At 39.2% G+C, this 15,404-nt stretch overlaps 2 protein-coding genes across 2 annotated transcripts in view; one reads left to right on the forward strand and one right to left on the reverse strand.

Moving 5' to 3' along the window:
* Window positions 1–1,031: 1,031 nt before the first annotated feature.
* On the reverse strand, window positions 1,032–4,606 carry ssna1 (Sjogren syndrome nuclear autoantigen 1). The gene is made up of 3 exons (XM_073478707.1): window positions 4,294–4,606; window positions 2,723–2,922; window positions 1,032–1,272 (listed from the first exon to the last, which is right to left on the reverse strand). Exons 1-3 carry the CDS (start codon window positions 4,343–4,345, stop codon window positions 1,180–1,182), a joined length of 345 nt encoding a protein of 114 aa, XP_073334808.1. The 5' UTR covers window positions 4,346–4,606; the 3' UTR covers window positions 1,032–1,179.
* A 5,208-nt stretch (window positions 4,607–9,814) lies between these two features.
* The window catches only part of ehmt1b (euchromatic histone-lysine N-methyltransferase 1b), a 28,738-nt gene continuing 23,148 nt past the window's right edge, over window positions 9,815–15,404 (forward strand). The window contains exon 1 of the mRNA XM_073477925.1: window positions 9,815–9,851. Coding sequence (XP_073334026.1) covers window positions 9,831–9,851 — 21 coding nt within the window. The 5' untranslated portion in view covers window positions 9,815–9,830. The remainder of the gene's footprint in view (window positions 9,852–15,404) is intronic.

Raw genomic sequence — 15,404 nt, forward strand, 5'->3', positions numbered from 1 at the left:
TCCAGAAATGTTTTGTGGACTATGAAACACCACCGACTTTCAATCCATATGGAGATGAATAGATAAAGACTGGGTGAACTTTTCCTTTTAAAATTTGCATTCAAATACATGATGATACACAATCATAATGAGTAACTATAATATAACGGACAAAAATGTATGCAGACTGATGTTTGGTCCTTTTACACAGCTTAAGCAAGTTACAGGGGTCTACTAGTTTATTTCCGTACTATGAGGAAAAGAATGGAAACCAACTGCTGCATTGAACATTAGGAAACACACAAAACTTAATGATATAAAATAGTCAGCAGAAAAACAAGTGCACATGATTTGTAATTAAGGAGCTAAAAAGCCCAAAACACATGGATGTGGTTCTTTAAGTTTCAAAGACTGCCTCACTTGGACCTGCTGTGGAGTCGTAGCTAACAGTCACATGACACGCCTGTGGATCCATCTGTGGTAGCTGCTTTTGACAGCCAAAACCCCAAAGAGGATGTCTACTCTTTCTGGGAACCTTTAGCTCTCTGTCTTTCTGTGAACTGAAGGACCAAAAAAGGCAGAGTGAATTATGGGAATCTCCACTGATCGTCCTGAACGACACCAGCCAGAACTTTTCTGTTGGATATTACATGGACATAGAGGCACACAACTTGACTTCTGAAGTGTACATGCGGTCTCTCGCCGCAGTGTTTTCCCATCTGTCTACTCCTGTTGCAAAGTGAGCAGTCTGTGTTGGTCACACTGTAGCAACTCTGTGGTAGAAGCTCCATCTTGTTCCCCCTTTACTTTTCCCCCTCGTCTGTAAATCGACATCACAGCAGATGTGCTTACTGTAAAGTTATTGTCAATGATTTGGGCAAATAAAAAAAAAAATAAAAAGACAAAGTGATGTCATACTTGTACAAATGAAAGCTCAATAAATAGAAGACTTGAACAAATGTAAATACTGTGTATGTGTCATTTCCATCCTGAAGAGCAGCATTTTTGGTTTTCTTGAGATCTGAGACTGCTTTGTCAAAAATGAAGGGTCATGGGGGTGATAAACACATTTATTAGAATAAGGAACTTACAGTAAATCAAATATATTACAAATAGTCCAGCATGGAGTATAAATTGTTAAGTGCAGAGTCAAGTGCGGCATTGTGGTCAAAATGAGAGTTCGGTGACCTTTTACTGCCATTAGTGCTCCTTCCTCCGGGGCTCTGTGGCTTTACTGAGGTTTCCTGCCTCCTGCTTCAGGACACTTAGAAGAGACTGGGAGCTCTCCAAGATCTATAGGTGGAAAACAAATAAATTACATTAAATATACTGTAGCTACCTGAAAGTAGATGAAGTAAAAACATTACTCAGACAACATACAGCTGACAGTGTGGTGTGTGCATATACTGTAGAATTAATTTAAAAAGGGGCCAGGCACTGCTGACTGCCTTGTTGTTTTATAATAAGAGCAGCTTTGGAGTGTTTGTTTGCAGTGATTAATGTGAGTACTCAGGGAGGTCAGCATCAGTAAGTGGGATGTGCCTGTGCGACATTCAAGTGCTGCACAAGGAGAACATGACAAGAAAAACATTGATGTACCATAAGGCAGCAGAGTCTGCTCATCAGATACTTTAGTTGTGTATTCACAGCTATAGTTCTGTTCATTTGGTCGAGACATAGGGGAAAAAATGATTGTTACATATTAGTTCTGGCCTGGTTCCCAGAAGTTTATGCAGCACTTGAATGCTTCTGATGTGCATATTTACTTATTTGGTGTAACAAAGAGTTCATGAAGAAATAACGATATAAATAAATAAATAAATACATAAATAAAAATCATATTGCATTTCCATTCACGATTGTGATAATTTTTGCATTACATTAATGATGATGATTATGTGGCATTTGTTGGGTCTGTACCAAACCACATTTTTTCAATAATATTTTGACTGATCGTACAAAAGTAATTATTAGTATTGATAATTACTTCATCAGGGCAGTACTGCCTGATGAAGTACCAGAGGGACACCACCCAAGCAGCACTCCTTGCATACTGTTTTTGACTAATTATTACTATTACTAATACTAGACTGCAAAAATCAACCAGATGTTATGAACAGGGCACAGAATATGCAAGTAGGCTGGTAGATTTGCTTCACTCGCCAGCCACAAAATAAAATTTGAACATACACTGTCCGTTTGAGCGGTGGACAAAAAGGTTAATTTTGGTTATGAAAAATGACAGGAGGAGGCAGTGACCATTTGGCTGTTCGACTGCTTGGCCTCTGGTATTGCTGATTGCAGCTCTTCTCGAGAACTGCTCATCATGTGTTTTTGCTAAACTACTTGACTTGGATTTATTTCACACTCGAGTAATAAGCATTTAAGTCATTCACTGGTATTTATATTGTCATAAATCTACTAAATTCTCTGTTGTCCATCCACAACCACAGTATATCTGGTTCCACTAAAATCATCATTAACTACTGGTTAGCAACCAGTAGTATCAGCAATTCAATATGAAGTCAGTTTGAGCGTAAGCATACAGGCAAGTCTACAGGGTCATCAGGGGGACAACCCTCTGACTGATGCTTTGTTGAGATTCATATTGAAATTGTCTTGGATTGAACTTAATCCAACCCTTATTGAATCTCCACATATCCCGTGCACAATCTGAACTAAAATGGTGTCTCATATTTTAATGTAGCTGAACAATAACAATTTAGACAGACAAGACACACACCTTGGTGTAGGCAGCTTCTGTCTCTGCAATGGTGCGGTCAAAAGTGGCGCGGGCAGCGAGCCTTTGCGTCAGGCTCTCGTTGACTCGGCTCAGCTTCTCTGAGAGGACTCTAATGTCATGCTGCAGCCGATCCTTCTCCTCTTCCTCCAGCTTAATCTGACGGTTCAACTCTTCCCTCTTGGAGTGCAGGTCCTCAATACCTAATGGAGACAAAAAAGTGGATCAGCTCAGGCCAGTGACAAGGGATTCTATGCCAGTGTGATGACAGGGTTACTAGAACAGTGAGTTAAATCAACAACATTGTGAATAATGGGTTATTCTTCAAGTTACTTGTCAAATGAAAATGACAAAAATTGTCTGGTTCCCCTTGCCAAAAGGAGTATCTTTGAGGTTGTAAAGATATCACATTACCTTAGGATCTATGAAAATGGGATGTAATAGAGTAAATGATAAATCAAAAAACTAATAGAAACATTTCTTGATGTAGAAAATAGACACATTGTATAACTATAAAATCTATCAATCTTTAAATGTCAGCCCTTTATTACATGGCATTTGCTAAAAAACTAAGAAATGTTTATTCAATATACCCGAAGCTAGAATTCACACTTGAATCTTCACTCAGATTCAAGTATTCCACTTACTCTGTCAGTTATTGTATTGATTAACTGATTAGTTGTTTGGTCTGTAAAATGTCAAAAAATGTTGATTGGTATTTCTCAAAGGCCAAGATGACATCCTCAAATGTCTTGTTTTGTCCACAACGCAAAGATATTAAGTTTACTATGACAAAGGAGGAAAGAAAGCACAAAATATTCACATTTAAGAAGCTGGAATCTGAAAATGTGGACATTGTGTCTTTAAAAAGCACTCAAGCCAATTACTCGATTATCAAAACTGGCAAATAAATTAATAGTTGACAGTTAATCAAGTAATCATTGCAGCTCTTGTAATATTAATTATGAAGTCAAACATATTGTAAACTCTTAATTCATACAAAAGATGTGACGTATACCAACTACAAATTGATGAGTATCTTAATGAACTTTTGAACAGTTATTTAACTAAGTACAGTTTTTGAAACATTTTCAGCCAGTTTTGTGTTAACCAAGCAAAGGAAAACCTTCAAATGGGGTCTGACGACCTGGCAACACACTCGTTTAAGAGAATAAACTCCTACCATAGGCATTAAAAAGGCTACCTGTTGACCCACAGTTACACAATTAGGGTCTGCAACGGGTTACAGTCTGATTTCCAGGCGACAGCATAATCTGTACAGGTTAATCAGATTGTACAGTAGCATCCTATTTGCTGGTAGCTGGAAGGTCAAGAACTAAGCTAGAACAGTATCGTTACAAGCAGAGCAGAGAACAGAGATATGACAGGTGTCTGACCTCCTGTTAGACTCAGTTTATAAAGTGAGTAGCTACGTTTGGAGCCAAAAGTTAACTTTCCATTCAAAACCCTATTCCGACAAAAGGAGAACATTTTGTCCACTTCAGTTTAACCTGTCTTCATTGACTACTTATATAGCACTTTTAGCGAGTTTTCAAGAAAAAAAAAAGACTTACATTTGACAAGTTCATTGTTGTACGTCTGCAGAGCAGCAGCTTGTTGGGTCATGTTGGATGTTAGCTTACGTCCACCTAAACAGCGTTATGCAGACTCCACCGTGGCAAAGACACCGCTCAAGCTAACTAGCTACTTGTTTTCTAAACTCTCTTAGCTTGTCATCTGTCTCCCTAAGATAAACGCGTGAGGACTCAGACATATAACCAAAGATACTGCTGAAAGTGTTTTAAATGCAGTGCTCGTACATGGCGGGTTTCCCGGACAACTGATCCAAAGGTGCTACCGGTTATTTGACGGACCTACCGACGGCTCAGGACGCTTCTTCTCTTCTGGGTTTATGTGCTTCACATCTAATTTGCTGCACTCGCGCCCCCTTTTGACCGTTACGAGCTCGTCTTCTTCTTCTTCCTCCTCTGTTTAGTTGACATCCATATGAGTTGCATTACTGCCACCTACTGGATTGTAAACAGCTTCACAGTGCAAACTACACTACTCAAAATTAGTTGGGCATATTTGGATATTTTAATGCTTCACTTGATTGTTTATGCTGTGACATATCAGGAATTTAGTTTGTACTTTGTGAATATTTTTGTTCCCCAAAAATAATGTGACACATTTCATTTGACTTTTATTGCATATCCATGCACATGCATTTATGCACACGCATATCCATGCACATGTATTTATGCACCCATTTCCCAATATCTCTAACTAATTTTGAAAAGTGTATTTTCACTGGCCACCTAAAAGGGATCCTATTCACAACATGGTACATTTTATAACCCAGATCCAACTGCCTGAGTTGCTGCAAATCTTTCAAATATCCTCTAGCAAGGTGTCTTGTGTTTAATAGCAAATGAAAAGTTGGACAATTTAAATGGTTACAGTTGCGACAGATCTCACGTCATCAGGTAGTTTGTTCCAGAGAACAGGACCACAGCGCAGCCTAACTCAAAACATCCTCTCAGCAAATCTGGATCCTATTAGTTACAGTATACAAACACCATCTGAGCTCTGGTCAGGTCATAGCAGTGGTAGATGGAAATGTAGCCAGCTTGGCATTATCATTTACTTGTGTAAAAGTAGCAATACTAAACTATAAGAATGGTACATTATAAGTAAAATTTACTTTTGTAAAATTACAGTAGTAACTATAGTAGGAACAATGCATTTGCACTGCTTACAGTTCAGCCTGGTTGAGATGAATGTATGCACTAATTAACTAACATGCCCTAATTATTTTACTGATTTGCACTACTTACTACTAATATTCTGTCAGATAAACAGGTCTCCCTCAAATACTATTATTTACAAATTCACATCAGTTGACAGTCTGATTTGTACTTACTTTTGTTTCTTTTTTATTTACTTTTCATGGCCTTTTTTGTCTCCTACAAAAACTATAATCACTTGTGTTTCAAATGCATAGACCTACAAAAGTTTCTCACAGATAACAGTTCCTCTTACATGGTCATTAGTCAATGTTCTTCTTCCCCCTTTCTGACCGCTTTGTCCATGTGAAATGATTTATCACAGAGCACATTATTTAAATATTTACTGGTAGTTGCTTCTGTATGATCAAACAGTCAATTTAAACCTTTTCTATGTGCTGCCCATATAAATGTTTGTCCATAAATGAAAATAGGCTAATAAATAATCAAGACAAATATGTACAGAAATAATGTTTGAACAGGTTAGTTTCATTCCAGTCATGAAGAAGTGAACAAAGAGAGGAAATTAAACAAGCATCCGGCAAAAACACAGATGAACAAACCAAATATGTGGAAATAGGATTGTTATCAGAGGAAGACTAATTGAAGGAGGACACATTGCCTGAGTGGGCTTTACAATCTGTAAAGTGAACAGCATCCTCTGTCTTTAGACCCTTGATTCGAGTGAGGAAAAACTTTTTTTAAGGCAGATTTAAATGAGCCAAACTAAAGTTACACCAGATATGTATCCCTCAAGACTAGTTTGGTTTGTGTCTGGCAAGTTGTTAGCTGCACCTCAGGCTAAACCATTGTTACAATGTTGGGTGAAATGTACATCTCAGACCTTTATCACTGTGCTCAATATCACAAGGGAGTTAGTGTCAGTGTTATGGCGTAATACATTCGAATTGTGACAATAATGTCATTATTACTGGAATTATTGTTTTAAACACTTCAGACACATTAATTTGTTACATGAATCATGTCATTGCTGGGTTCATAACCCACGATAATGCATCTACACTACAACTCACAGCAGGCATTTTGGCTTGTCAGCATAGCACGAACAGCACAGGTGTTACTAATAACACTAACGATGGCTCTGTTCTAATTAAGTGTCCCAGTTAAAAGTCATGACAGTGTGACAGTGAGCCAGACAACACCCTGAAACTGAAGCAGCTAAATGGAATTCATTCATTCAGTTTATTATATACACTTGTGCTTTTATTACTGCAAGCAAAATGTCTTTGACGAAAAAGGCCCACGCATTAAAATAAATATGTTTGTTCTGTATGTGCATTTTATGTAGCACAGTCATTTAGTCCATCTTGTTTTAAAACATTGCTTTTAAAGAATTTTCTTTTAATTTGCTCCAATAGTTATTTTCATTCTCTATTTCTGGGCTTCCCTTTTGCTACCAATCTATCGTAATTATGTTTAAAGCAGCGACCCTCAGTGGTCTGAGTGAATATAAATGATAAATAATATACTGAAATATCATTCCTTTCAATTTCAATCAATCCATTTTAATCTAAACTTTAAAGCCAACATGGACGAGATGTCTAAAGTGATCAGAGGAATGGAAATGTGTTCATCTAGTTCCATTACAATGGGACGATCATGTGATACAACTGAAAAGTCCACTTTTTACACGACCAAAATGTGGACTTTTCTTAATTTCTTCCCCCACATTCCCTCAAACAGTGTATGATGCAGATTAATCATATTTAGTCGATTCATTTAAGCAAAAAAAATACTGTCTGCCAGGCATATTCTTTGAGGCAGTTGTTCTGCACAGTCTAGTAAAACTGTCCTTTCATTGATCAACATCTGTAACAGTTTTTGATTCTTTCTCCAAAAAAATGTTCTTTTAGGTATAAGGTATTCAAAGCAACACTGTGTAACTTCTTAATAATTCTGGAGATAGTTGATTTTTGAGTCTGTCAAATACTGACAACTTGGTGATGAGACTCAGCAAACAGAAAGATTTATTTTATAATGCTGTTGGATTATTATTACTGATGCATTAACATGTAAACTGTGTTTTATTGGCAACTGGCCTGGTTCAACTTAAAGGACCAATTCGTAAGAAAGTTGATTTTTGAGTGTTTTGGATTATATTCAGGGTTGGCCGCCATCCCAAAGCTTCAGTATTTGATGAGTTGAGAATTCTTACAAATTGGAGCTTTAAATAATTTATACTCTGTCGGGTGGTTTAATTTACGAAATTGCATTATATTTAAAAAGCTCATGATCTGTTAATCTTAATAAAACTAAAATTCACTCAGCCAAAGCTGTCAGGTAAATGTAGTGAAAGTGAAATATTTAGCCTTACTGAAATTGGATGAAATGAATGAAAGTATGAGCAAGTAAGCCAACCTCAAAACTGTGGTCACGGAACCTGAGTAAATGTACTCACTTACTTTCTGCCACTTATTACATCAACAATGAACACATGCTCCCTGCTGCAGCTATATACACAACAACTGACCCATATGAATCATACTATAATTGGAGCCACACATGGGATATGTTGTTGCACCTGTTCCTTCTTTCTTCTCTGTCCGTTGTGATGTCCTTGTCTTCTTGTTGTTTGGAGCAGACCCCAGTTTGAGGTGCCTCAAGCTTATTGAACTTCCTCAAGGTGTTTGTGCTCCCTCCTAGACTTTTATTTTGAGGAAGGTGTCATCAACATATCTGACCCTGTGGCTAGATGCTCTTGAAAGAAGCACTGAATTCAGCTCTCCAGTTCTTCCATATACAGTAGAGGTTATACAGTGTAAGACACCAGTTAACCCATGGTGCATCTGTGCTTCTGGAAAGGCCAGGTGTATGTGAGATAGGCAGTATTTAGGCAGAGGTCAAGTCCACGCTGAGGTTGGTTCTGCTGAGGAGAGTTGTCCTGTAGCAGGCTTTCCTCACAGTCTCCACCACCTCAGTAGTTCATATAAATCTGAAGAGTGAGGTAACATCATAAGACACAATGGTCCAGTTTTAGTTCTTAAACTTTGACAAAGCTCTTGGAGTTTTGGATGTGTTGTGCAGTGTTACAAAAGGAACTTTAAAAGTTTTTATGTACTTAACAATGTTGTATGTTGATATGTCTGAGTGAGCATCCTTCCTGAGTATCTATAGTGAATATTTAATGCCTTTGTCTTTGTAGGCAGTCCATATAACCGTTTCTTGTAGCTGGGTTTGTGTTTCAGATATATTAGTATCACTGAATAATGTGGTTACTTTTGCATGGTAGTCTGCTGATAGCAGAAATATGCATGTCCCTTGCCCCTAAGATAGTGATATCCTGGTCTACCTTAGTGGTGTCAGTGTATTCCTTTGAGGGATTGAGAAGAAAGGAGAGCTTCCGTCCCGGGATGCATAGCTGACACTTTCACGCTGAATTGTTCTGTCGCAGTTTCTGCCTAGTTGTTTCTGATGGCTGATTTTGTAGCTTTGACAAGGTCTAAATCAAACAACAAGTGTGGTACTATTGGTAAGCTCTTGGCTAAGACAACCTTTACTGGTTGGCTAGGTTCTTCATCCACTTGTCCTGAATGTCCTACAAGGCTAAATTACCTATGCGTTGGGATAACTGTGTATTTCTTTCTCTAGGTAGCTCCAATAAAGGCAAATCTTACTGCTACAACGTACAATGTCATTTTAAACAATAGTGTGCCTCCACTTTTGCGGTAACATTTGGGCGAAGAACCTCTCCTGTTTAAACATAACAATGCCCCATGTGAACAAAGCCATGCAGGACAAAATAAAGAACTGGTTTTCCCAGTTTGGTGGGGAAGAACTTGACTGTCTTGCACAGAGCACTTAACCCTCCATCGCTGACTGTGAGCCAGGCCTTAGCGCCCAACATTAGTGACCGACCTAACTAATGCTCTTGTGGTTGAATGGGAACAAATATCTGCAGCCAGGTTCCAAAATGGACGTCATTTTCAGGTGTCCTATACTCTTGGCCATGGAGTTTTCTGATCATAACAGCATTTTTGGGTTGATAGAGTCAAAACCTCATGTTTTGAATGCAGTGGTGGTGACAGTTGTGTTTGCATTTGGATAAAGGACTGATATTCAAATCCGTAAAGTATGAATATGGCACCATTGTGTGTTTGTTTGGGTGCTGCAATCAGGCTTCTCACTTCCCTCTCCTCTAACTGATTAATTCCTGTTCTAACATGTGAGGGCTATTATAATTAAAACTATTTTTAATATCATAGACAAAATTATTGATAATCATACTCCCAGGTGTGGTATTACGCCGTCTGCAAATCAATAATTGTGACGTAATCGCGGGTGGGCGGAGTTTACGTCCAGGCACCATGGCTTCGGTTGGACCCGAGGTGAGTGTGTAAGCCTTATCTACACCGAGCTTGTTTTACTTTCACACTGTTTTCAGGGTCTTGGAAAGGGTGTTTCGCCCCGGCAACCAGAAACGGCCCCGTAAACCGGCGAATTGACGGTGTCGATGTGTGGTTTAGTCGTAAATTGCCCGCTGCCAGCCTAGAGTCTCTTGCTTTTGTGCTGGACCGGAGGGCAATTGAATGTGCAGGAAGATGCTGCGCCCCGGAACATGAATGATTCGTGCGGGCGCGTTGTGTGCTATACTCTGGTGTTTGCTCATACATTGTCCAGGCTCACGTCACTGTCCTGCTTCTGTCCAGCTTTAGCGGTTCAAAATAAACTGCAGAAAGATATGCATGCGTTTTCAGGCGACATTGTTCATGGTTTTAGCGGTTTTATCTGTCACCGGCATAATGATGGCTAATCTGTACACTGATGGTTAGCTAGCTGCTAGCAGCCGCGCTAGTTAGCAGACTGTGCACACTTTCTCAGTTCCACACAAAAACTGATTTTTTGTGATTAACAAATTGTCTAAATGAGAGCGGCTAGTCGTCTTTATGTAATTTTGAACAGTACGACTTGAATACCTGGCTGATAATGTTGTGTTTCCATACGCTGTGAAGTCTGTTAGCTACATGATAATTGATGCAGTCAAATGAAGGCAACATTGGCAGTGCTTCTTACAACCTCCCACTGTAAACATATGGCGCCAGCTCTTCAGCCGGCTTTGATGCTCTTTCCATGATTATTTTTTCACATTAAACTTTCATCTATGATTATTCTCCTGGTGCAGGCTTGGCTTTGTTAGCCATCTGCAGTTATTGTCACGGCTTTAAATCGGTACGAACCAGTCAAGTGCCTGCTTTAAGAAGTGGCATTGTTGTTTTATTGACGTCTCATCAGTAAAGTTGGGCTGATCGAACCGATCGCCCGGCTTCAATGACACAAAAGTGTACAAATGTATCAGACATTCAGTCTTTGTGTCTTTTTTTCTTTTTGTGAGAGATAGGACGCGGTGTTGTTCGGCAGAGGTCGCTCGAACAGCGCTGAGATGATATCTGCTCAGCAGTGCTCAGAGTATCAAGAAGTGAAGCAGAGAAAGGTGTGGGGCACTGAGCTATGCAGCCACTTCCGTTTGCACTCACGACTATGTCTTGCGTGATTTGTTGATCCATTTTCCTGATAGAAACAACGGTAGCCTTTAAGGGTCAGTTCATCTTCTTAATTAAAAACATACATTCCTCCATTATCTCTAAAGGTATTAAGCAGTGCAGATAGTTTTGGTTTAATCTGTTGAAATGTTGAATCTTTGCCTCCTCCACAAAACAATGGTTGTGAATGGATTTTCATTGTACTCAAAGCATTGAAAAATTACATTTAACAGCACCTGGAATCCACAGACCCTCACCATCATCTGTTTTTACTTTCTACCAAAATCAGAAGTTGAAATGAGTGCTTAGATATTTACTGCTTCAAATTGCAAAGAAAGAGGAAAAAGAGTTACTTCCTGTGTGACAGTCCTAGTTTGAACAGACATCATTTACATTGTCCCGACAGATAGCTGTTGCCTACCCAGAGGCTGATTAGTTGGACATTAACAGCAAGTCCTTTCACAATAAATGTTCAGCACTTGGCTTAATGTTCAACAACACTCCACCCTCCAGATGACACAATTTGTGATTCCTATCCCAATTTGTGATGTCAGTTATTATCATATTTTAAAAACAAAAGGTTTAGGTTTCAGCTTGACGTAAGCTAGCATTGATTAAAGGGCGCATGGACAGCTGTGCCTTACATCACACAGGTGTTTCTAATTTACTGGTCCCTCGGTGTATAGTGCGTGGCTTTCATTTAGCATTCAGTTCATGTTGCATTCAGGCAGGAGACACAGCAGGAGAAGAGGTTTGGTTGAATGTCAAGCTGAGCTTTGGGCTCCTGTTGCTGAAGTACATTGTTGAGGTGAAATGGTCATTATTGGCCTTGTGACGGATGCCTCCCAGGTAATGTCATGTTCTCTCAGGCATCTCCGTAGAATTCTATGGGTATCATAGTGCCGGCACTTGACGTGTAACAAACAAAGATTTCTATAAGATACAGGAGCCATTTATTATCATTTTACACAACAAAAATTTAGTTTGTAGTCCCTTTATGCTACTAATGAAAAGATAAATTATACGGATGGACTCATAATAGTCTGAGGAAAAAAGCAGATACTTCTGTATCTTTTGCCAGACTGCAGCAGGGTGAACAGACTGTGGCTGGGATCTGTGCTGACATCTCACTTCACTGATGCTCGGTAGCTAGGTACCAGTGATACCTGCTGCAGAGCCTTCCTGCCCTGGGCTGTGCACGAACCAAGCCAGTTTGTGATTTTACCAGTCAGGATACTTTCTGTTGCTCCTTTGTAAAAGTTGACAAGAACTTGGCTCAGGGATTACTTTCACCTTGTTTTATTGACGTTGAGCAGTAGATTGTTCTCTATGCACCACTCTGCTTGACTGATGATTTCCTCCCGATAGCAACTCACATTGTTGTTTATAATGCGGCCGATGGTGTTGTCCACATACTTCACAATATAGTTCTGTCAGTGTCTGGGATGCAGTCATGGGTGTACAGTGTGAACAGGAGGGGGCTGTGCACACAGCCCGGGGGGGACTCCGGTGTGGAGCACTAAAGTAGAGGTAGTGTGACTGGCAAGCTGAAACTGTCTGGGGTCTGCTTGTGAGAAGGTCCAACATCCAATTGCAGAGTGTTGTACTCAAACCTAGAGAGCTAATTTTACGAATTAGTTTCATGGGGGAGTTACTGTAGGTGTTGTTATCACAAATATTTTGTGATGATTGAACAAAAAAAACAGGCATGTAGATGACAGTTACCAGCCTTTACAAAGGGAGCAGGTCCTCTTCCATGGAGTCTGCCATGTTGCACCACCATGTTTCTGCATTACAAATACACTATGTTTGCAACTTAGCAAGTACCCCCACTGAGAAAAAAAAGAAATCATAACCTTCAAATTTCAACACTCTTCTTTTGACAGTAATGTGATGATTCAACAGAATATTAATTTACCAAATCTATGTTGTTTTTCATGAAAATTCCATTCAATGGTGTTATGCCCACTGATGTCTGCTTTAGCTGCTTGGAGAAAGCATTTGACCGATGAGGGCATTGAGAGCTACATGGCTATCTACCACTACTCCATCCATGAAAAATGGTGAAAAAGTTGTCATACACTCACTAGCCACTTTACTAGATAGACCTGCTATACTGCTCATTAAAGCAAATATTTAATCAGCCATCTTGTGGCGGCAACACTGGGACTTTCATGCACAACCATCTCAAGGGTTTACAGAGATTAGTCCAAAAAAGGGAAAATATCCAGTGAGCGGCAGTTCTCTGGTCAAAAACGCTTTGTTGATGGCAGAGGTCAGAGGGGAGAATGGTAGGACTGGTTAGAGCTGATAGAATGGCAACTGTTACTTAAATAATCACATGTTACAAACGAGGTATGCAGAAAAGCAACTCTGAATGCAAAACGATGAACCTCAAAGCAGATGGGCTGCAGCAAAAAGACCACACGGAGTGCAACTTTCGTTGGCTAGGAACAGGAAACAGGCTACAGTTAGCTGGCTAGCTCCAGCAGGATAATTAGCCATGTCTCAAAGGTCAAGTAATTACAAACTGGTTTATTGAACATGACAGCAAGTTGACTGTTCTTAAATCATTAAAGTCACCAGATCTCAATCCAGTAGAGTACCTTTGAGATGTGACAGAACAGGATATTTGCATCATGGAAGTGCAGCCAACACATCTGCAGCAATTGCATGATGCTATCATGTCAATACGCACCAAAATCTCTGAGGAATATTTCTTGCAAAAATTAATGCAGTTATGAAAGCAAAAGGTCGTCCAACCTGTTAGTAGCTAAGGGCAGTATTTCTGCCTACCTTTCAACCAATCAATTCACACGCAAATTGTTGCCTTCAGGGCATATCCCACCAGTAGATTTACATACAGTAGCAACACACACACACAAACCAGCTAGAATCTCGGAGGACAAGCTTCCATACAACAACAAACAAAGCTAATGCCAGCTATTAGCTGAGCTAGCGGCCTAGCGCTGCAGTATACAGTTCCACAACACACTTACCGTCATTGTTATTTAGGCTTCAAACTGAGGCTCAACATTCACGGTTTCTTTTGACGGTCCCTCAATATAACAACATTATCTAACACAAACACAATGTCAGGCTAAATGAGTGAAGTCAAAGGGAGATGGTACATTTCTGCTCATGCTATGCATGTGCATATTGACAAGGCTAATATACTGGTGTTAAGAGGGAAATGTTTACATGAGTTGGGAATCACAGAATAACTCACAATACAATACAATTTATGATACGTTGCCCATGATAACTATAGTATCACGAAACAGGGATTCTGCCATAATCAATACATTGCAAGATAATAATCTAAGGATACATTAGAGACATAACTGTCTACCTGAAGAATACGAAATACCTCTAAAAAGGCAATGTCTGGAATTATGTATTTATTCACTGCATTGTGGTGCCAGTTTCCCAATGAAATGAAACAATGTGCAGAAAGTGCAGTCGTAGCTTTGTGGCTCTTCACACACACTTGCTGCAACTTGTTCATTTCCATGTGTGCCGTCATGCAATTTGCAGTTTGTTTTAATAAAAATATGACACTTGGTGCCAGCGTATCAATAATGGTATCTCAAGAGGAACTATCATGATATAATGCCATATCGTTATTTTGTTCCATCCCTAATGTTTACCATATTTAATATCTTAATATTGTGTGTTAGCATGTTAACATTTGACTATCAGCACTAAACACAAATTACCGCAGAGACTGATTTGAATATTATTAGTTTGTGGTAATAAAACCAGAGTTAGGCAGGGAACAATATGAAAATTTCATGTCACGATTATCCAAGCCAAAATAATTGCAATGCACAGTATTTTCCTGATAATCATGAAAAACCCTTAAAATGGCACTAAAAAATAGTGGAATCACTGTACCTAACATTTTGTTAAGAAATAAACATTTTTGTTCCATCACCGATAGGACGTAGATCTTTTTTTAGTGAAAAACTAACAAGCTGTTTATTGGTGGGATAGACGCCGGCAGTTTCTGCAGGAGGGCACTTCATCTCCTTGTTCTTTAGTTTGGATCTGCGGGTCTATCTGCGGGTTTCCTGGGGAGGATATTGGGGAAATGATCATTTGTCACAGTTGTTTGGCGGAAGTGTAAGTAACAAAGTATCATAACTGACACAATGACGGCACTTTTAAGGCTTAAGAAGCGTTAGCTAAGTGGGCTAAATAATAATAATAGTGTTAGTAGCAGGGCTCCATACTAACTTTTTTCACCAGTGTCCTGGAACCGTCCCAAAAAAACAATTTTAACTGTCCTGAAGTGAATAATAAACTGTGCCAAAATAAGAATGTTGTTTTTCAAAGTACTTTTACCTCCAATCTGTACTTAGCTTAAGTACTTCAGTGCATTTACCTACTGTTAACTTG

This window comes from Pagrus major, chromosome 12, assembly GCF_040436345.1.
Source record: "Pagrus major chromosome 12, Pma_NU_1.0".
In the NCBI taxonomy this organism is placed as follows: Eukaryota; Metazoa; Chordata; class Actinopteri; order Spariformes; family Sparidae; genus Pagrus; species Pagrus major.